Genomic DNA, 23,317 nt, shown 5'->3' on the forward strand with positions numbered 1-23,317 from the left:
CATCCACTGCCCAATTCCCCATCTTAAGTGGAGTGTAACAAGGGTGTGTGCTCGCTCCCACAATCTTCGGGATCTTTTTTTCCCTGCTGCTGTCGTACGCAATCAGTTAATCAGAAGATGGAGTGTTACTCCACACTCAGACTGACGGCAAGCTCTTCAACCTCTCCCAACTACGCGCCAAGACCAAGATATGCCGACTGCCTCCGCGCGAGATGCTATTTGCGGGCGACGCAGCACTGGCCTCTCACACACAGGTAGGACTTCAGAGGCTCATCAGCTGTCTGGCCTGCGGCGGCCAAGAATTCAGCCTCACCATCAGCCTAAAGAAAACAAACATCAAGGGCCAGTAGGTTAGCAAAGTAACCAACATCTGCATCGGAGACTACACCTTGGAAGAAGTCAAAGAGTTTACATACCTTGGCTCAACAATTTCCAGCAACCTTTCTCTTGACACAGAGATCAGCAAACGGATTGGAAAAGCTGCATCTGCCATGGCGAGACTTTCTAAGAGAGTGTGGAGAAATTCCAAGCTCACCACAAACACCAAGGTCTCCGTGTATAATGCTTTTGTGTTGAGCTCTCTAGTCTACGGCAGTGAGACTTGGACAACCTACGCCCGTCAGGAGTTACACCACAACAGCTTCCACATGCGCTGCCTGCGACGCATTCTGGGCATCTTGTGGCAGGAAAGAGTTTCCAATGCTGACGTACTCCAACGAGCAAAATCCCAAAGCATGCTTTCAATGCTGTCTCAAAGGCGCCTTCGTAGGCTCGGTCATGTTTGACGAACGGATGACAGACACCTCCCAAAAGATCTCCCCACGGCGAATTTGCATCAGGCTCAGGACCAGTTGGCCCCCCAATGCTGCGCTTCAAGGATGTTTGCAAAAAAGAATTCAAAGCAGCTGAGATCGATCAGAACTGGGAAGCCGCATCTGCTGACCGCAGCACCTGCACATGCTCTCAGAACTGGCGTGCGGATGGCACAGAGGAGGGACCAGCAGTCATAGGACAAAGGGCAAAGGCGAAGAGAGAGAGCAACCTATGCGCCTACACCACAGAGTGTCTTTTCATGCAAGCACTGCAATAGCGGCGGAAAGAAGAACTACAGTACTGTCATGTACTCGAAAAAAGGTGCACAATACCAAATCTAGCTTACAGCAATTTCCGGATATTTTTCGACATCCCGGGAAAATGTTCGTATGTACTGTTGTTCTCAACTTGAATTTTTGTAAGTAGGGGAGCGTCTGTACTTTGACTACAGTAGGCTATGTCTACTTTGCAAGTGGTCTCAGGTTGTGAGAGGTAGGTTTCATTTATTAAACTCACTTTTATATTGATGGTTATTTTAGTATATTGTTTACTGGTTTTTCTTGCACTCCAAGTGTAGGATATATCTGTTGATGGTAAGGTGCAATAAATATTTCACGGTTCTTTAACACGACTACCTGTCTGTTCCGCTACTCAACCAACTCAAATACTTCTCAGATTCTTTGACATACAACTTATTTTGAAAGTAATGGAAATAGTTACTTTCCCCGGCAACTACTTACTTTTACTATATAGTGATTCAGTTACTAACTCTTCTACTTTTTGAAAGAGGTAGTAAGTGAATAGAACTCATTAGTTTTTTAAAGTTACGTGCCCAACACTGGTCTTCATACTCTGTGCTTGAGATGGCGCGACCATAACTTTTTAGTTGTACTACACTTACCATTTTTAAACGTTATGGCAGAGTGGAATTTTAGAGCTACATTGAGCAAAGATGGAATATGTAGCGATCAGAGGATGTCTGCTTTCAGAATCAGCTTTTAATAGGTACCGGAGTAACCACCATGTTGTAATAACAGTTGAGTTACAAGATGTTATTAATGACGCATTACTGGCCTTGTTACAGAGAGGAGTAATTGCGTTCCAGGAACGTAATTCCTTCATAAGGCTTTAGTCCCAACACTACCCACATCCAAACATATGAACTCCTTAGGACCGACTGATTCTGGGCTCCAACTGCACTTATCTTTTTATTGGTTTCCCGTCGGAGAGGGAGCCCAACGACTGGAGTTGCTACGACTATGACTACTTCCTGTCTGAAGTGGCCGCCGCAGAGGGCATCCGACTTGGTGAGTCCTGGCACAAAAAAAAAAATTAAAGGTCATTGTGATTTTTTTCCTAAATCCATTTATGTTTAGGTGATAGAAATACTAATTCCAGTCAGACGGATCCTAGTTTGCTGGCCGTCTTTTACGACTACGTCAAATTGATGCCGCTTATAGCCGAAGCCAACCAGATAAGCCAGGAGCTTCAAAAGGTAATTTCCGATACCAGAACTCTACTTCTGTGTACCGCTCGTACTTTTGCTATTTTTTTCAAAGAGGGATGTGAAATTAGGCCTGGTATTGACTCAGTCCGAATCCTAGGGTCAGGCTTTGATTTTTTTCACCCACTGACAGATATCTATATTTATAGATTCAGATTCAGATTCAGGTATACTTTATTGTCATTCTAGGACACGTGTATAAAGAACAAAATGTCGATACATCTGACCCGCACAGTTTCCTTGAATGTACTGATATAGATAAAATGTTGTATTGGGTTGGAGTATTGAAGTACTAATAATATACTAAATAATTATTGCTATGTATAGTATTATACAGCAGTGCAAAGAGTGCAAGAGTGAAAGAGGAGCAGCTAACCAGATGTGCAAAATGGGCAGTTGGGTAAACAAGTCACTATGCAGTAACAATAACACTGTAGTACGATAGTGCAGAGGAGAACAGATGTGCAAAGGAGTGGCTAGGTATAAAGAACTGCCAGGAGTGCAAAAAAACAAAAAACAAAAAAACAAACAGATGTACAGATTAGCAGCAGTGTAGACTTACTATGTGTGTGATTGACCATTTAACAGTCTAATGGCCAGGGGGACAAAACTATTGCAGAACCTTGTGGTCCTGCACCCCACACTGCAGTACTTCTTCCCAGAGGCTAGCAGAGTGAACAGTCCATGATGGGGGTCCCTAATGATGTTCTTGGCTCGGGATAGGCAGCGCTTCTGGCCAATGTCCTGAATGGAGGGGAGAGAAGTTCCGATGATTTTCTCTGCTGTCCTCATCACCCTCCTCACACTACCCCAGTCGGAGGCACTGCAGCCTCCACACCACACAGAGATACAGCTGGTCAGGATGGGCTCTATGGTGCCCGTGTAGAATGTGATGAGGGTGGGTGGGGGCAGGTGGGCTCTCCTCATCCTCCGCAGGAAGTACAGGCGCTGCTGTGCCCTCTTCACCACTGATGCAGTGTTCACGGACCAGGTGAGTTTGTTTGTCATGTGCACCCCTAGGAACTTGGTGCTACTGACAACCTCCACAGCCTTGTTGTTGATGAGAAGTGGGGCATGGTTGGGCTGGTTTTTCCTGAAGTCGATAATGATCTCTTTAGTTTTGTCAACATTCAGGACCATGCTGTTGTCTCTGCACCAGCCCACCAACTGCTCCACCTCCTCTCTGTAGGCCAGGTCGTTGTCGTCCCTGATGAGGCCCACCACTGTTGTGTCGTCCGCAAACTTAACGATGTGGTTTGTGGCTGACCTAGGTACGCAGTCGTGTGTCATCAGGGTGAACAGCAGGGGGCTCAGGACACAGCCTTGGGGGGAGCCCGTGCTGAGGGTGATGTCACCGGAGATGTTCTGACCAATCCGCACTGACTGGGGTCTGTCAGTGAGGAAGCCCAGGAGTCTCAGTTTGTCTACCAGGTGTTGTGGGATGATGGTGTTAAATGCTGAAATGAAGTCCAGGAACAGCATCCACACATGGGTGTTCTTCTCCTCTAGGTGCGTCAGGCTCAGGTGAAGCGCAGAGGAGATGGCATCCCCGGTGGAGCGGTTTGTCCGGTAGGCAAACTGAAAGGGGTCGAGTGAGGAGGGGAGACTGGAGGTGATGTACTCTTTAACCAGTCTCTCAAAACACTTCATTATGATGAGAGTCAGTGCAACGGGACGGTAATCGTTCAATGATGAGATCTGGGGATTCTTTGGCACTGGGATGATGGTGGCAATCTTGAAGCATGATGGTACCGTGGTTGGTCTAGTGAGGTGTTGAAAATATCTGTTAGGACACAAGCCAGCTGATAGGCGCACTCCCTAAGGACCCGCCCTGGAATGTTGTCAGGGCCTGGAGCCTTCCATGTGTTGACCCTCAGGGTCTTCCTCACGTCAGGAGGAGTGCTCTTTCGTCCTGATGTGGAACCACTTTCGCTGCAGGGGTGCCATTTTGTGCCTCGAACCTCCCAAAGAAGTTGTTGAGGTCATTCAGGAAGTCCATGCTAGTGTCCCCCACAGGGGCGGTGGTTGGCTTGTATCTGGTAATGGTCTGAATACCTTTCCACATATCCCTGGTGTTGGTTGTGCTGAGGAAAAGGTCCTGGATTTTTTGACTGTGCGATCGCTTTGCTAGTCTGATAGCACGGTTCAGGTTGGCCCTCGCTGATCTCAGTGCCTTCTCATTACCAGATTTAAAGGCAAGGTTCCGTGCCTTTAGCAATTTGCGTATCTCAGCAGTCATCCATTTTGTTGTTGTAAGTGGCAGCCGATTTAAACATGTGCCAATCTGTGCATTCAAAGCAGTCCTGTAGTGCCTCCATTTCCCCCTCAGTCCACACCCTCACCTGCTTCACTGTAGGTTTTTTTCTGGTCAGCAGGGGCTTGTATGCAGGAATTAGCATAACAGAAAGGTGATTTGCTCATGCATGCTCCTCTGATATTTGTGTAGGCCAAGTCCAATGTGTTCCTACCTCTTGTAGCAAAGTCGACATGCTGGTGGAAATGCAGGAGAACTGTTTTCATGTTGGCCTGGTTAAAGTCCCCCGCAGCAATAAAAATGCATTCGGTGTAAGCATGCTGCAGTTCACTCACAGTCCGGTAGAGAACGTCCATTGCCTCCTTTGTATTAGCGCTGGGGGGCACACGGTAGTAATAATAGTAGCGCTAAACTCCCTCGGGAGGTAGAAGGGTCTGCAAATCACCGTCAAAAGTTCAATGTCCCGTGAGCAGTGATTCGAGATTATCTTAGCATTTCTACACCAGTTGTTGTTGGTATAAATGCATAGTCCGACACCCCTGCTCTTACCGGTGAGTTCGCCGCTCCTATCAGCGCGGAATGCAGTTAGCCACACAATGCCAACAGCGTCATCCGGGATAGATGAGTTTAGCCATGTCTCCGTCAGAATTATAGCGCAGCAGTTCGTCATCTCGCGGTTCGATGTAAGTTCCACTTGTAAATGGTCCAGTTTATTGTCCAAAGAGCGAACGTTGGAGAGGAAAATGGATGGGAGAGGCGTTTTGAAGGGTTTAGCCTTTCGCCTAGCTGTTAGCCCGGCCCGACAACCTCGCTTCCTCCTCCGGTCACACCGCCTCCTCTTGCCACTCTGCTTCGCTGTTTTGTAGGCCGCTGGGTCTTGTTGACGTAGCACTCCGAGGCTAAGTAAACACTCCAGAGTGGTCATAGCAACGAGCGCTTGATTTCTGGATGATCGCATGTCCAGCAAAAAACTGCGATCGTATATTAATCTGCAGTTAGAGTTGACTTTGTTCGCTGTCAAAAACGGAGTCGAAGACTGGGTTTTATGACCAAAATGTAAGAAACTGTAGCGAGCAGATGTAGCCGCAGCCGTACAGGGCGCCGCCATCTTGGATCTACCTACTATATATATATATATATATATATATATATATATATATATATATATATATATATATATATATATATATACATACTGTACACATCATATATCTGTATTTGATGCATGACTTTAAACTAGGAGATTGAACAAATTTTTAGATTCCAGATAGCACCTTTTAAGGGACAGTGTGTCATTATTAGTGCCTCACAGTGGTACAGCAAACTTTCATTCAGTAAAAAAACACAGTTTTGAATATTAGGCAAAAATGCATGAACTAGCATACCAATGTAAATTTTCATTTAAAAAGACATTTGTATTTCTTTTACATATAGGAGGAATCCATACCTAGTAGTCGCTGACATGTTCGTCGCCGACATGATTGTCTGGCTACCTAGTGACCATTTGACACTGGTTTTCTCTCACATTAGACAACAGTGCCCTGTCATGGTCAAATATTACACACTGTGGCTTTTTTTCAATTTTGAATTTATCATAGTTTAACTTGATTTTATAATAAATAAAATATTATTAAAATAATCTACCATCCTCAAGACAAGTTCATTGTGAATAATGTAAGGATTATTTTTCTCATAGGAATATTTATACTTCAAATAAGCAAAACTACACTGAAATGTTTTTTTAGAATTTTTTTTCAGTGCATGCAGTATGAAGTTTCCCATGTCTAAGTAAATTGCTGAAAGAGAAAAGAAAGAGAGTAATCAACACAGCTCAGAAGATCATTTGGCTGTTCCCTACTTTGTTTGAAGGCAGTCAACATTATAAGGGATTCTTCTCACCCCGGCAACCACCTCTGTGACCTTTTACCTTCTGGTAGGAACTAGAGGTCCTTTAATACAAGGGCTAACAGGCTTAGAGACAGCTTCTTCCCCATGGCCATCAACCCCCTAAAAAAAACTTGCAAAACTGTAAAAAAAAATAAAATTAAAAAAAAAGGTTTGTTGCTGCTCATTTTAATGCACTACTTTTCATTGCACTATTGTTGTAATGTACTTTATTTTCATTTCCACATTGCTATAACTTTAGCAAGTCTATTTATTCTGACAGTATTTTATCTTTTCTCTTTAGTGGTATTTATTGCATGTTTACCTTTGAGTGCCATGTGTCTAGTCTTGTTGCATACTATGTTTTGCCAATAATATCAATTACAATAAAGAGTATTCTATTCTGTTTTTTTTTTCATTTATTTTCTAATCTATTTTATTCCCATGTTCTGGCCTGCAGGGTGTTGAGTTCAAACTAGAGATTAAAAATCTGGTGCTGTCCGACTCGAAAGGTCACGATCTGGAGAAAGAGATCGTTTGCAGAGTAACCTCAAAGCTCACCAAACAGGTTTCTGCCTCTTTCACTTTATAAATGGTGATTATCAGTGACATGCGGTGATCAGATTTAGAATCAGATTTACAAATGGGGCTGAGTTGTGCACCAGAATTGGAATCCTTTGTCGCACTATTGCCCTCTGCCATGGGGCAACAGAATTGCTTGCTTTACTTTGCATGTCAGCATAATAATAACCTTACATACTAATTGTATTTATGACATTCATAATGTTAAAATGGTGCGATTTTAATAGAAAATCCAAAAATTGTGAAGTTATATAAATTCAAACACTGAATAAGTGATACTTTACAGTTTAGTAGACACTCAAAATTATGAAAGAAGACATCAATGGATTTTGAACTTGCAAGCAGAACAGTAGAGGACACAAATCTGTGATAAGAAATCCTCAGCTTAACCCTTTTTATTAATTTTCATAGATTACAAAAGCATATCCACCCTAAAATGGCCTATAGTGAATATGACGTGAACAGTGCTGAATAGTCTAAACGACGAACAATAATAATCAAAATAAAGAAATGGCATCATATGCAATGTCCTTTGCAGACATCCATTATCAAAAACAATTAACTTATAAATAACCATTTCATGTATTTTAAATTGTATATTTAACCTCACCTGCCTCCCCTTACTGCACATCACTGTTGATGACAGCTGCCATTTTTAAATTCATTTATTTTTCATAATTATCTTTTCCCATTGCTAGGTATGGATGTGGTCCAAAGCTAAGTTTGTGAACCGCAAATTCCTGATGGAAGAAATCTACCAGCAACATCTTGATGAGCTGAAACACGTAATTGCACACATTTGAAATGCAAACTTTCAGAAGAAACATTAAGATCAGTGTTTGGAAGTGTTGGGCAAGTTACTTTTAAAAAGTAATTAAGTTATAGTTACTCACTACTTCAAAAAAAGTAACTGATTTAATCACTGTACTCTTTTATTTATTTGTTTATTTTTTTTTTTTTACTTTTACGCAAGTAATTATTTGGATGACTACTTTTTACTTCCACTTGAGTCATATTATTCTGAAGTAATAGTACTTTTATTTGAGTCAAATCTCACCCACCTTTGGTTGCTGACCTCTAATTTAGATGATTTTCATGAAACACTGACAGACTGGAGACAACCTCTCCACTACTTCCACCGTTGCCACCCTGCCCAGAGACAAAGACCCCTTTTGGGATCCGGTGGAGCCGCTGCTCCTCGGCACCGCTCACCTCTGGCTTCAATCGCTGGTCTTCCGAATTCCTGTGGACGAACAACTGGAGGTTGAACACGCACTCAAAGGCAGCTTTAAATGTGACGATACCCTATCTGAGGGGTCGGGAGCATTTTCGACTCAAAGGAGCCATTAAAAAAAGTTTCTCTTTCTTTCAGTGAGAGCCACACCATGTATTTTTAAAATTCAGCTAAGTTGTAAAACCTGATCTCCATACGAGAGGTCGATCGATTAATGGCAGTGCACTTGTCAGTAACCCAATAAGTGAAAGACTCAGTTAGTTCGACCATCCCCTCATTTGAACATTATTTTGTGAAAATACGCGACTAAAATACAAGACAATATACACGACAAAATACACTACAGTATCCATGACAAAAACACGACAAAATTCACTACAGTATCCAGGACTAAAATATGACAAAATACATGACAAAAGAAATACATTACAAAAAAATGACAAAATGCATGAATAAATTGAATCTATGTCATATATTTAAGTATAACATGATTTATTTATGTGTTTACTTATTTGTACAATATATTTGTAGTTGTTTATTTATACATGTATTTATACATATAGCTGGATTAGTTCTCGTTAGCATTTTTCCATAACTTGTGTAAGCCATGCTCTTGAAAAAGTATCCAAGAAATGGTATAAGGTAGATGTCACACTTGCATGTGCATTCTGATGTAGCTAATTGGCTCAGAGACATGGAAAAGTCCCAATAATGTTTCGTCTTACCAGCCTCAAAGGTAGAAAAGCGCTACAGCGCCCTCGCCGCTAGTGGTAGAAACCTATTGTTGCACTCTATGACTAAATGCATTCAAAAGTTACGTTTTTTCTCCATACCAGATATACTCATGATAAGAGCCAGACCCGGCTCGCAAGCAATGTCTTCCTAACCCCTGCCCCACAGTCCACCTGCTCTGTTATTGGCCTTAAAAGTCTCAGAGGAGAATAGACAGCATTATGATGACCAAAGAACACTAGACAGTTACGGTGGACACCACGCTGATATAGTGCATTTGTGGAAATATCTGGAAAATACTGTGCACAGACAATCACCATCAAACCTTGAGGAACTTGAGCTGTTTGGTAAAAAAGAATGGGAAAATATCTCTTTCAGGATGTGCAAAACTTCTAGAGACATGCCCTAAAAGACTTGTGGCTGTGATCGCAGCAAAAGCAGGTTGTACAAAGAATTATCTCAAGGGGGCAAATATTTTAACAACACCTACATTTCAATTTTTATTTTGTTAGCACAATGTAAAATGTTGGATACATTTAGTTTTTTTTTCTCAATTGTTTCTCACTTGTTGTTTACCCTTCTAAAATAGTTTTTCATCTATAAGTTTCAAGTATGAAGTATGGAAATATGTGAAAAAGTTCTTAAATGGCCTGTATGTCCTAATTTCCTGCTTGTGTAAGGTCCTCGGGTTTGAAGGCAGTGAGGAGGCCATACTGCAAGCTAAGCTTATTCCTTGCACCTCGGACGCATTGTACGCCACACGCACGGTTCTGGGCGGTACTCGAAACCAACTTTTAATATTGCATTATTCGTTACAGGGAATTGGCCGAAGACGACATCCTCATCGACCCGTCTGAGCTGCTCGGCCGCCGCCTGGACGCTCTGCTGGTGCTGGAGCAATGTTTGGGGCTGCGCTGGGTCCAAGACGATCGCAGCCGAGGCGTTCAGATTGGGTTCGGCTTCACATATGTTTCAGTGTGTTGTATGATACTGTATACAATGGCAGGCTGTGCATTTCACACCAAGGCCCTCAGTAGTGGTAAATCTGAAATAATCCAACCCTCAATAACTATTTTATGGCTCTAAAACATTTACCGCTGCTCCAGCTGTAACACATAGAAAAGAGCATATAATTTCCTAAAATTACAATATTAAGAATATAGTCACGTTTCCCTCACCAAAAATGATTTTCATTTTTACAAAAAAGGCGTCCTCCTTTCTTCACCTATTAGTGTGTTTTTTTTCAGCAATGAGAGAAAGCTCCACGAATTTTCTTTTGTTTTTGGATCCAGCACTCATCGTGTCCTCCAAATGAAAGTTCCTGCGTGCCACAATTGTGTGGCAAGCTTGGTTGCTTTTGAGTTGTCCAAACTATAGCTAAAGCTATACCCAAATTCTAAAATGTGCAAAATGTGACAATACATTAGATTGTATTTGCATAAAATTTATACAGTATGTTATTGCGGAACGTCGGACAGACCTAAATGCAGGGCATAAGAAGACGTGAAATGGGGATGTGATCAAACCCCAACAGGGGATGTTTATTTAAAAGCAAAAACAAAATAAATTAAAGAGAAGGGAGAATGGAACTGTGACTGCTGAAGAGGGGAAACTTGAGAGGAGGGTTAGGGTGTCCAAGTTCTTGAAAATAAAATTTGAGGGGACTTTAAACATGATGTCTGGTGGGGAAAGTCTTGGGGCGATGCTGCCGATGAGATAAACTTGGGAAGGTGTTATTTGGGCGTCAAAGTTCTTGAAAAGATTTGGGAGTACCTTGGTGAAGAGGGTCTTAGGATAAGAAAGACTTGGGAAGAGAAACTTGTCGTTTTGGCGATTTAATACCTTGAGCAGGTTTTAAAGACGGATGGGAGTATTGCGTATTTATAGTAGAGGTTGGCTGATTGGACGGACCCATACAGGGGAGTTTAGAGGGAGACTTGGAGATGAGGTAATGTAGCCATATCTTGGAGAAAGGGAGGTACTACATGCTATGGCTGCACGATTTTGGAAAAAAAACAATTGCAATTTTTCAGACCACTTTTGCAATTTCAATGAGATTTTTTATTGTATTAGTAAAATGTATTTTCTGTGCTAGTTTTACTTCTTGTACTTCATAGTGAGCAGTATTTCCTTCAGAATTTTGTGAGACCCCGGTGGGTGGACCGTCTACGGCAGCGGTCTCTTACATGCTGCCTGGGGTCCTATTGTGGCCTGCTGGTTGAACATTGAATGCCCCCACCGTACTATAAAAGTTTAAAGGGACAGTTGTATTATTTAGCGCCTCCTTGTGGTAGAATTGTTTTTCCTTTTTTCGTTTAATAAACCAATGTGGATTATAAAATAATCCTCAAAAAAACAAACTGACATTAACGTGCATTTTGAAAAAATACTCTTTACTCGAGAAATTTGCATTTATTTTACATAACATAAGCTAATTGTCAACCATTTTGCTGTTAATAATAACCAAAAACCTCACAAAGTCTGGGCAAGAAAAAGCAAGGTCAAATTGTGCATTTTGGTCACTTTGAATCTCCATAGTTTGTATTCTTCCCTGCACTTGTTTTTAATTGCACTACACAATTTTGTGGTCAAATAATACACATTGTCCTTTTAATTTAAATAAAGTCCATGCAAGTTATGATTTCATTCATACTTTTTCACATTATCTGTAGTTTGACATTAATTATGAATGTTTATTTGTTGTTTTTTGATCATATTTTGTGTTGCAAATTTAAAAATGTAGTTGAGAACAGTGGAATGTTTTTAATCAGGTTTTTTTGTGGAAAACCGGATTTGGCTCAGTTTCACCAGGACCCTAGCTTCAGGTCAGTGCTAGAAATTAAATGGACAGAACTATTTCAAGGCAGTGGAGTATTCCCCATGTTGCGTTGTTCACATATTTGTTTTTTTTTTCCTCTTGTGTTTTCCACCATATTTAAGCTTATCCTGTTCTTAATCAAGGAAAAGAGTGTTTTTAATGCTACATACAATGTTATCATTTTTGGGGGTGCTTTAGCATCTTTTTTTGAAAGAAAAAGCTCTGTTAAAGAGTTAACTGACGGGATCTGTCCGTGTCCCGCGACTGCTTCACAATGCTTACTCACCACATGGGTCTGCCAATACACACTCATTTTCTGGATATAGGAAATGGGGTTCCTCGATTTGTGGGCAAAGCCACTCCTGCCAACTAATGTTATTTATCGTACTGAAACCTTTCCCAGAGGCTTGATACTTAGCAGCGTAAATGGCCTAGTCATTGAAGATCTCCCAAAGCACTTAACAATGTACATCATGCAAGGTGCCGACCTGCTTAAGGGACATAAGGGGTTCAGTGTCTTGCACAAGGACACTTGGAGATTTACCTTGGAATCAAAACTGTGACGTCTTGGTTCCAGGATGTGCGCTCTACCTTCTGAGCTACTGACGCCCATTTATAATAGTGTTTTAAAATAAAACCGTGAGAACGTATTTTTACGCTTCGACTCAAAAGGACAACGCTTTTACAAACATTTTTATACATAATAGCACAGAATGAGTCAACATCCCATGATTCAGATATTCTTAAGGCCAGTAGAGAAGGCCTTGCAAGCTCTGATGGCCCACCCCTGCTGTCTTATGTTTTTGTTTATTTGCCTTTTATAGATTCAGTCTTCTGGATGGCGGCAGTCGTGTGTGCATGCCGGCCGTGTGGCACCACGTAAACCCTCTACTGCAGCAAAAAGTGCATTTCGCTTCCCGTTGCGTCAGCCAGCAGCTACTCGACTACCTTCAGAGCAGTGCAATGCTTCTGGAGCTTTGGGGCCTTCAAGGTGTCAGCGTGTGGAGGCGGATGCTTTGCTAAAAAAAGGAATTTTAATCCATATATTGAGGGCGGGTGGATAAATTTAAAAGCTGATGTCTGTAGGGAAAGAAACACAAGGAGAAAAAGATGCAAAGATGAATCATACTGTACTGGTTTTGACTTTCTCCAATGTCAGAAGGCTGCAGTTGCTTGGTATCAACTCTGGAGGGTGCTAGATTCAGCACTGAGGGATTTTTCATCATAAACGAGACCGGCATAGTTAATCCAGTTGTGAGTAATTTATTCTTTTTGTGTCAGATTTTCTATTTGTTTAAAAAACGTTACATTCATGGATATTGATACATTTTATATAAGGTAAAGATGGAGGGGGTGGTCAGCAGCTGGGTGGTTAGCACACTATGTCAAGGGTTCATTTCCAGAGCCTTCATGTGTTTCCTTCGTTTTTCCCCATATTCCAAAAAGATACATCAGGTCAATTGGCCAGTCCAAATCCAGTGAGTTGTTTGTCTTTGTGTGTCCTGCGACTGACATTTGATGGTGTCCCCTGCCCACTGCCCTAAAATGGCTCAGATGGTCTCCAGCACCTCTGCCCTAGTGAGGATGATGGATGGAAGGGACATATTTGGGCCATCAATTTACAAAAATGAAGTTTTTATTGGAGTGCATTTTATAAACAACAGCTATATATAATTTATATTTTTAAAAGTGTTATATTTTCGGCATTCATTTCTCTATGACTCTGTATTTTATAATTACAATTTCATGTTTTTATTTTGGCGTTTTGCGTATGTTTACTCATTAGAATCCTTTATTGGAATTGGAAATATATGATATTTGTATGTAATTTATTTTTTTAACTACAATTTAATTTCTTTATTTTTAATTTATTTATTAACTTTAACTTTTATATGAATACATTCTAAGTCAAAACATACCAGTGATTGCCATTTTAAAGTTCTATATTTTGCAATTTCATTTACCTTTGGCACAGTTTGCAGATTGCATAAATCCGAATAATGCACAAAGCAAACTTGAGGCGGACCTCGAAGAACAAAAAAGAATAAACCACAACCTGATGAAAGCGAATCATCATCTGAGAGGACAACTCAACATGGTTAGAAATGGTAAAGAGCACAAGCGCATAAAACCTAGCATACAAAAACAAACTGTACTGTATCACAATGTCACTTCTCCCTGTAGGTGGCGAAAACAGGCAGAGTCGCTTGGTTCGGCCCAGCTGCGACGCCGATTTAGCACGTTCGCTTAAGCAGTTCTACCACAACATGACGTCAGTCAAGAATCAACTGCAGAATCTGTGCAGACGAAGGCCCAGTGTGCGTACACAACTCGAGCCAACTTTGTAGTCTTGTTTTTCGGCTTGGCTCACTGAGAGGTCTCTTCTCGGCTCCTGAACTGCTTTTCCGATTTTGTTGTTACTTTAATTCAGGAATCTGAAACCTTTATGATTCTAAAAGCCAAAATATTAAGATTTTTTTTTTGAGAGAGAGCGCCGCACCAGATACAGTATTTTAAGAAAAAAAATCAACCAAACGCCAAACCCACTCTCCATACAAAAGCTACCGGTAATCTTCGGCACATTTTATTTCACTGTGTGACGTTTGATGATTTGATAAAATCTATTAAATAATATTAATGCCAGATCCTGTATCCCATATCAATATAAATATACCACTTAGGATTTGTCTGCCTCTCAGAGTTACTCAAACGAGGCATGCTCAAAGTCCGGCCCAGGGGCCAGTTACAACCAGTAATAAAAAAATTTACTGGCCCGCGGTCTCTGTCATGAAATTAATAAGATTGGTCAGCCTCACTGAAGGGCCACAAGTATAACATAATTTTGTACAAAAAAATGTACATTTCACTAGATAATGGCAGTAGCCCTTTGGCCACATTACCCCTGGCTAGTTGTGAGATTTTTAGCCCAGCCAACTTCTGACATGGCGACTGCAGAGGAAGAAAAGTGAGGGACAAGTGGAAATTGGAGGATTATTTTACCGAAACCTGAAACAACTGCCTCTGCCTAATTTGGCAAAAACTGTGTGTGTGTGTGTGTTTTTTTTTTTTTTTTTTGAGAAAATAATGTCAAGAGGCACTGTCTGATGAAACATGCTGACTACAAAAAGTTAATTGGAAATCAAATATAGCCCACTTTCTGAAAAGTTTGGACACCTCTGACTTTGAGGGTTACTCAAATTCTAAAACGTACGAAATAGGATAAAACAGTACATTGTTTTTGCATTATATCTTTGTATATTTCATCAATATATTCCAATTATTTTCCAAGATAATGCGTTTTGAAGGCAGCAGGTCTTGTTTTAGACTTCCTGAGATGTGACATAATCAAGGTAACACCGGCCTCCTAGCAGGCCAGTCACTGGATTGGTTTACATGTTGAATAGTCAAATAGGTTTTGAGTGTTTTAAGCCAAGTGTTTTATAGAGTGCCTAGGGGTTGTGTTGAAGGTGGGTCCAGCAGTGGTATAACAAATTTCATGCAGCCAAAATGGGGCGAACTGGCAAAAACAACAAAGAGAGTTCTCAGGGGCTAACCCTGCATGGGACACTGCAGACTAGCCGTCTACTACAAAGGGCTAACCCAGACCGAACAGGAGGCTGGCCTCTGTGACTACTCCCAGGAGCAAATTGATTGCAGGGTGTGCACTGGGAGCTAATGGTGGTTCACAATCTTGCCCAATGGCAAAGGGCATGTCAGCGTTCCCAGTACAGCCTGCCTTCTAGGGTAGGACCTTGAGTTACCACAACGAGGACACATGTTTAATCATGTTTTTGTTAGTATTTTTTTGAAACTTAGCAAAAACAATCCTAGAGGCCTAAAGTATAACAGTCTAAATTTTCCAGACAATCGGTTCAGCTGTTTTAGAGCCTATGAGCCACATAACACACACCCGCACACAAAACGGGATCTCTATAGTTATAAGTTATATACGTTTTGATTACATGGTATCGGCATTTGGATTGCTCTGCCTTCCCCTATTGACACATGATTCAAGTGAAATAAGGGATATCACACTGTTCACTTAAAAGAGACTGATCATTATGTTTGCAGATGAACCATAACTACAATTTTGCGCCCTTTTATTTGCGCTTGCATTAAGCAGCTACTGTTTTTGTCTGGCAGGAGTCATGCGACCTTTTAGGACTCCGCCTTTTTGTGGACGAGCACAGCGGCCTGCTGAAGGATTTCTCCGAGCAGCTGGAACAAAGCGTGTCCACACTCAAACAGGACATTGCTGCCGTTGTCAGACGCAAGCGTGAACAATCGGGGTCCTGGTCTTGACGTATCAAAATCAACAAATAACCCTCCTAATTTGTATTATCCAGGCGAGAAAATGGGTCAGGACTTTAAAAGGTTTATAAAAGGTTTAAAGGAAAAAAACACAAGCTGGTACACAAAATGAGTTTTCAAAGTTCTAATAATATACCTTAACTTTCCTTTCCAAACAGTGCCTGTGACGCGGCAATAACGCAAAAGCAACATGGTAGCAATCACTAACAGGGCTGGTTACAGATAACATACCCAGTCACTGAGAGCCGCCCCCATCTTCATCCTGTGCACTAAAACCTTAACATTCTTAAGAGTAGCATCAGATATTCCTCGCCAAGCCTTCTCTAAGTCCCTCTTTTTCGTTGTCACCGTCAAGTTTACGAGCAGCAACTCTGTTTCCTTCCTTATCGGCCAGCTCGATTGTTTCTAACTTGAAAGCTGCATCATATCCATTTCTTCTTGCATTATTCATGATGAGGGTCTGTTAATACTAGTTTTATTCATGCCCAAATTGCAAGTTACATTAAACTTGGGAGTATAGCATGCACCCCTAATTTTAGAAAATGTCGTTGTATTTTATTTTCAACTCAAACTAAGCATTGGAAGTGACTGTTCTTGAAAACATGCAGCCATGATTCAAATCATTTATTGACAGCTATCGACACAACAGCAGGAATGAGTAGAGTACCTAAAATGTTACTCAAGTAAAAATACTGTTACTTCAGAATAATATGACTCAAGTAGAAATAAAAAGTAGTCAAACAATTACTTTAGTAAGTAAAGTATTTAGTGAAAAAATCTACTCAAGCACTGAGTAACTGCAGCAACACCTTAAAAACAAGTATTCAATCAGTTCATCAAATCATAAAAGTGAAATCAGATCAAGAAATTGCATTTATCTAAAAATAGATTAAAGTAATCTAAATGTAAAAACTTTAACAATAATATAATATTATAAATCAAATAAATTAAGCACAATTAGCACATTCTAAAGCCCCAGTACTTTTCTTTTAATAGGCTCTGCAAGCAGAATAATTAGCCAAGGGGTCGAAGACCCTAAATGTTGAAAGCGCCATATCGAACAAAAAAACAAAAAACAAATTTGTCAGGAGCTACAAAAAAATGAAAAGCCTTATATAAGCCTTAAAATGAACACAACATTGTTGGGGTTGTCCATCGATTCGATGATGACCATCTTCTTTTATTTGTGAGTCTGCTGATGTTTGAACAGTCCGATCCTGGATTGTGGTCGGAGACTCAGGTAAAAGAGGATAACCTGCGCAATGACGGTATTTAAAGTGGCGTAAGGGGTGCGCTTTCCCCAACGCCACTATCTTGATTGTAAAGAAGATGGTTCCAGTGGCAAGGGAGACCCTAGACGACCGGCATCTTTCTACAACTGCAGGCGGCTAACGAGATCCAGGTCTGTAGGAAACCGCCTCAAAGCGTGCCGCCACCAGCTTTTGGGATCACTCTTAGTCTGGACTCTACCCTTCGACCTGTTCGGCTTGGGTAACCCTACCAGGAGTACGAGACTCCCGCCGACATAGCTCTAGGGGTCATGGAGACGCACAAAGTGCCCCACCACGATAAGGTGGTGATCCGTCGGGACACGAAACACAACATATGCTGTATGTATCTATATAATGATGATAATAATAATAATAATAATAATAATAATAATTTCCTTTGTATTGTCATTCTTTGTAACAATGTACACAGAACGAAATGTCGATACACCTGACCCGTTGTAGCGAGCCGATGCAGCCGCAGCCAACAGAGGGCGCCGCCATTTTACCAATGTTATAAGTCTTAGGTATGACTCGGCCGAGGCGCGAACCAGCGACCTCCCGGTCTCAAAGCGGGCGCCCTACCATCTAGGCTACTGATATTAGCCTACTATCAAAAAGACAGTTGAATGCAGAACATCCTGCAAAGAACGTGACTGCTCTTTTTATTAATGAACTGCTAAATGTTTGTTTTGATAAAAATAAAATGAAATTGGGAAACACACTTTTTGCTGTCAATTTTAGGAGTGGAAAAAAACAAATCTGGATATTGTATCCCGCATCTGGGTTAGTAAAACGCAGCATGAATTTATAAAAATAAAATGGTAACCTTTTTAAAGTTAATACAACAACATTGATACAGTTTAGGTTTGATTTAAGTGCAGTTATTTTGGGCCATAAAGCTGGCTCTCACACAGGAAACAAGCGACGGAGGAATGCACATACTAACTTATGTGATGGCTTCAGCCTAGCTTAATGTAGTGGAGTAAGAATACTGGTTCTTATTCCTCAAATGTACTTAAGTAAAAAGTAAAATGATTTAAAAAAATATACTCTCAGAACTACAAAATGCTCTAAAACTTACTCAAGTAAATGTATCAGAGTAAATGCAACTTGTTACTACCCACCTTTTCACAAGAGCAACGTAAAATTTACAATGTTCAAAAATACACTAAAAAGACGTTTCCTTGTTTTTTTGCTTTCATTTATATCTTTTAGAAGAACTTTCTATTTTTACATTCATCTATGGTACTGCGACTGCGAATAGTGATAATGAAATAAAATTGTATGTGCGTTTTACACAAATACAGTACTTCTGCCCACGCAAACTACTCTAAATTTTGATTAAAACGCGACACCCAATCTCCTCAGGGAAATCTCACAACACACCTCAAAACATTTTCTCCTTAGATCTATACACTCTTGTTGACTACAAAACCGTGATTTTTTTTTCCTAAAGGTGAGAAATTTTCATGCCTGAATTTGCTATTAATATAAATAATATATTAATGGTGGGCTGTTAATCAGGGCATTTAACCAAACCTAATTCTGCCATTACTTGTTGCCAGGCTCAGAAATCTGCCCAGAGGCCTTGACAAATTCACAATATGCTGCATATTTTAAGTTGGCAAAGTGAGGGCCTATTGAAAGGCCTTGGAAAATGTCAGTTAGGGAGTCGTTATGCACCAAAGTCTTAAATCTATTCTCCTAAATTATAACAGAAACACAAAATTTGTTAAATAATCTGACTCTGAGGCAGTCAGAAGAGCGCAAAGCAATGCTGCTCACCTCTGTAGATTGTTATCGGGTCTGGGAAGTGACGGAGGCAGCGTCAGGAGAAAAAGCAATTGCGAGCCTGTATGTCGGTGAGGCTATGTACAACTCTCTTAAGCCACAGCTGCCCAGTCTGCATCTCACCAATCCCATAACCATTACCTATGAAACGGGTGACCTGGAGCTACAACTCGTGGAAACGGGCAAGATCCGTGACTCTTGTATTTTAATCATCATGGAAACCTGCCTCAACCAGAGCATCCCAGATGCTAGCGTGCAGACAGGCAGTAGCTCTCTACACCGCTTTCTTACAGTAAAAGACGAAGCCCTCAAATTTCATTGGGTTTATTGTGTGATGACAAAAATACTTTTATCTCCAATTCTGTGTCCTGTATTTGTAGATCTAGTCAATTTTTTTAGTCGTATGTAATATGTTACTGATATGGAATGAAAAAAATGTTTTTACTTCGTGTTTTCACCATCACCTGACTTTTTTGAAATGCAACCCGTTAGGGTTTGGCGGTAAATGGACCCATGTGAGGGAAACGGGGTGCTCAAAACAATAATGGTATTAACAAAACAAGGTACCAAGTAGCAAACAAACATGGGTTCACTAAACAAGGAATGTCCAAAGCTGAAACCAGGTAAAAAAACGACCTGGAAAATACATGGAGCAAAGTAACAAAGAAATAAACAAACAAAACTGGTGTTGCAGTTGAATTGAAAATGACCCGACAAATTTTGCTGATCAAAAATGTCCTTTTAAATGGTTCACAATAAATGGATACATCGGTGCCATCTGGTGGTAGGCGATTGTCAAACCCTTACACAAGCCCCGTAAGAAACGAGGGATTGTTGTAGTGGTGGAAGCCCCGTAAAAGGGCTGAAAAAACAATTTATTCCGCATTGAGGGGCTACTGTACCGAATTTTAACCCAGATTAGCAGTATGATCTTTAATCTTACCTTGACCAAATTTTTTGCGTCAAAGAACATTTTTTTTGTCACCCACCTTGGTTGAACGCTAAAACGCGGCTCATGAGACATAAAAAAACAGACTGGTATGAAAGTCGATAAAAAAGTTTATTAGACTGCTTGTAAAAGTAGTTAAAACAGTTTGCAATGTGAATAAATTAAAACAAACAAGGCTTTCTATTCACAATATTTTCACACCGATTGTGGAATTCACGCCAACACATCTACACACGTCTTCTGTAGAGGAAAGGACATTTGGAAAAGAACACATCTACATCTCACTTACTGAAATAAATGCATACGTTTTAAAAAAGCTTTTTTGCTCAGAGAGAAAGCACAACACAAGCTTAATCCAGTTGACAGTGAGACGTCGTACTTTAAATTTCTGAAGGAACCCAAACGCCTGTTCATGAGTGATTCTTTTTTTGCAGCAACATTTTGGTGTCAAGATTTTTTGGGGGAAGAAAAAATAAAATTTCGTTCCATATTTTTATGACAAGACTAATGTGTTGGAATACACAGTGGTCAAGGTCAGGGATGGATACAATCATAATTATAGCTTGATTTTCAAAACAGTGTGAATGGTTTCCACCCTGCCATTTCCAAACAAACATTTGAGCAAAAAAGCTTAATTTAAAAAAAACTTTCGTTCATAAACACATACTTCTATATGATACGGAGTTTAAATTTTTATAATACTAATAATATAGAATGTCATTATCACTTCTCGACCTAACACTCTGGCTAGGTTCACACTTCAGTTTAATATTCAATTCCGATTATTTAGGGAAATCAGATGTTTGTGTGAGATGGTCATTTGCGACTAGACGCGACTTGAATGCGTTTTTGTGTGAGACCGCCACAAGTGTCACGCATGCTGAAAAGAGGGCACCAACTCACCCAGTGGTTCGGAAGTACTCATGGATGTTACGGCCGAGTGTATCTGGCAATTTTAAAGTTATTGTGCTACCGGAGGCAGCACATGTACAACTTTAGCATTTTGAGAAGAAGATTGAGAAGACAGAGCCAGGATTTTGACGATTTTGTTTTGTGGGACAGCAGCGTCTGCCCAGAGACACGTGTGGGTGCAGAGCACAGTGCAGGCTGCATAAATGCGTCTCGACCGTTCACACATTTCAGATTCCATCAGCTATGTAGAGGACTTAAGACTACATAGAAAAGTGGCCTGGGTCTTGTGTGAAAAATAATCGGGACTTTAATAAATCAGATTTCGGACAGGTCGCGTTTATGCAAAAAAAATTTAAAAAAAAAAAATAGGAATTTCCGGCAGTGTGAAACTTAGCCTCTAGCATGGAAAATGGTTTCAGAGGAGCCGTTATCGACTGCAGAAATTAAGTATGCCTTTACTTGCTGGGAAAAACTGCAGGCATTTATAACATAAAGACATCCTGATAAAGCCAGAAGCGAATGGCCAGTGGCAATGTTTGATGAAAGCAGTTTGAAACAATTTCAAAACATTCGATGTTACATACAGACACAACAATCACTGGATCGCTATTTAAACGTCCAGCGGGACAGTGAGTGGGAAAACTGTCCCAAGTGGATTGCATTTACACTGACTTTTTACATTTTTATCATCTTCATTTGGTTGTTGTTTGAACTGTTCTTGGTTAATAAGCATTTATACTGTACAATAACTTCATCTTTTTCATATCTTTAGCCTTATTTCTTTTCTTTTTTTCATAATATGCGGTATATTCATGAACACTGACTAAACATTAGTGTACCTTCAGGGCAGTTTGTTGGTTTAATGGGGGTTTGGTCTCATTTGATGACCTTGGAACAGATTTATCCCATTTTCATTAATTTCAATAGAAAATCGTGTTTCGGTTTCCAACATCACTGCTGGAACCAGGTATCACTGTAAATGTATTTTCTTTTTTGCATCTTTCTTAAGAGTTTGGGTTGGCGTCAGGACTGTATTTGTAGGGTTAAAATAGTGTAAGAAAATGTCTGTTTCACTTTCAGATATAAACCCAAGGACAAACATGTCACTCTCCAGCAGTCCCCACCTCCTTGCATTCCTCCTACCTGATGTGTTCCTCCCTGAACAGCTTCGCTGAAAGTAAGATAAAAGCAGATAGGCACGGTGGAAAATTAAGCATAATGACTCTTTGAACTCAGCTGGGCATTGTTAATACATACTTCATAGAGAGAATATTCTACTTTCTAATTTTTAGGGGCACCTTAAATGACACTCCACCTTTAAACTGTTAATTGTTTATGTGTAAAGCAAAGAAAATATTGACTGTTTTTGAAGAACCAGCCTCCTTAATTTTCAATCACTGACATTATTCAAATGATTTTAATTTTCACTCAACTGAGTCAATATCAGCAGATCTTCATACTTAAATTGATCCGACGAGTTTAAAAACATAAGCATTTGTTCTCCCCCTAATTTCAAATGCACCTCCAGGACAAGCAGATGCCTCAGTGTAAAAACAAACCGAATGTTGAATACAATTTACTATTTCAGATCTTTTCACTCGCATTCACAAACGCTCATACGTTTTCACACACTTCACAGTATAAACATATATGTACTAACACACAAATAGGTCCACGGGTTCACATTAGGTCCATGTACAAATAAGGTTTGCCAACAATCAAGTTGCAGTCTGGCCATTTTCAAGGTCGCTAAGAAATAAACGGACAAGTCACTTCGGATTGTAAACAGTTTGGGTGCTTGCTAAAAGCAAAGGGTGGGCAAACTTCAGCCCATGGGATACATGTGGCCCGTCTGTTTTTTAAATGCAACTTGTTACTACCCACCTTTTCACAAGAGCAACGTAAAATTTACAATGTTCAAAAATACACTAAAAAGACGTTTCCTTGTTTTTTTGCTTTCATTTATATCTTTTAGAAGAACTTTCTATTTTTACATTCATCTATGGTACTGCGACTGCGAATAGTGATAATGAAATAAAATTGTATGTGCGTTTTACACAAATACAGTACTTCTGCCCACGCAAACTACTCTAAATTTTGATTAAAACGCGACACCCAATCTCCTCAGGGAAATCTCACAACACACCTCAAAACATTTTCTCCTTAGATCTATACACTCTTGTTGACTACAAAACCGTGATTTTTTTTTCCTAAAGGTGAGAAATTTTCATGCCTGAATTTGCTATTAATATAAATAATATA

At 40.3% G+C, this 23,317-nt stretch overlaps 1 protein-coding gene across 1 annotated transcript in view; it reads left to right on the top strand.

Annotated features, from left to right (window-relative positions):
* Positions 1-17,713, top strand: part of kif28 (kinesin family member 28) — a 54,659-nt gene extending 36,946 nt beyond the window's left edge. Inside the window, exons 16-27 of the mRNA XM_088334903.1 lie at positions 1,985-2,120; positions 2,190-2,308; positions 6,916-7,023; positions 7,736-7,822; positions 8,148-8,300; positions 9,684-9,754; positions 9,822-9,956; positions 12,646-12,812; positions 12,981-13,075; positions 13,797-13,929; positions 14,006-14,139; positions 15,965-17,713. Coding sequence (XP_088191029.1) covers positions 1,985-2,120; positions 2,190-2,308; positions 6,916-7,023; positions 7,736-7,822; positions 8,148-8,300; positions 9,684-9,754; positions 9,822-9,956; positions 12,646-12,812; positions 12,981-13,075; positions 13,797-13,929; positions 14,006-14,139; positions 15,965-16,123 — 1,497 coding nt within the window. The 3' untranslated portion in view covers positions 16,124-17,713. The remainder of the gene's footprint in view (positions 1-1,984; positions 2,121-2,189; positions 2,309-6,915; positions 7,024-7,735; positions 7,823-8,147; positions 8,301-9,683; positions 9,755-9,821; positions 9,957-12,645; positions 12,813-12,980; positions 13,076-13,796; positions 13,930-14,005; positions 14,140-15,964) is intronic.
* Positions 17,714-23,317: the final 5,604 nt, after the last annotated feature.

Source organism: Urocampus carinirostris, chromosome 4, assembly GCF_059441175.1.
Source record: "Urocampus carinirostris isolate Australia breed hairy pipefish chromosome 4, RoL_Ucar_1.0, whole genome shotgun sequence".
Taxonomy (NCBI): Eukaryota; Metazoa; Chordata; class Actinopteri; order Syngnathiformes; family Syngnathidae; genus Urocampus; species Urocampus carinirostris.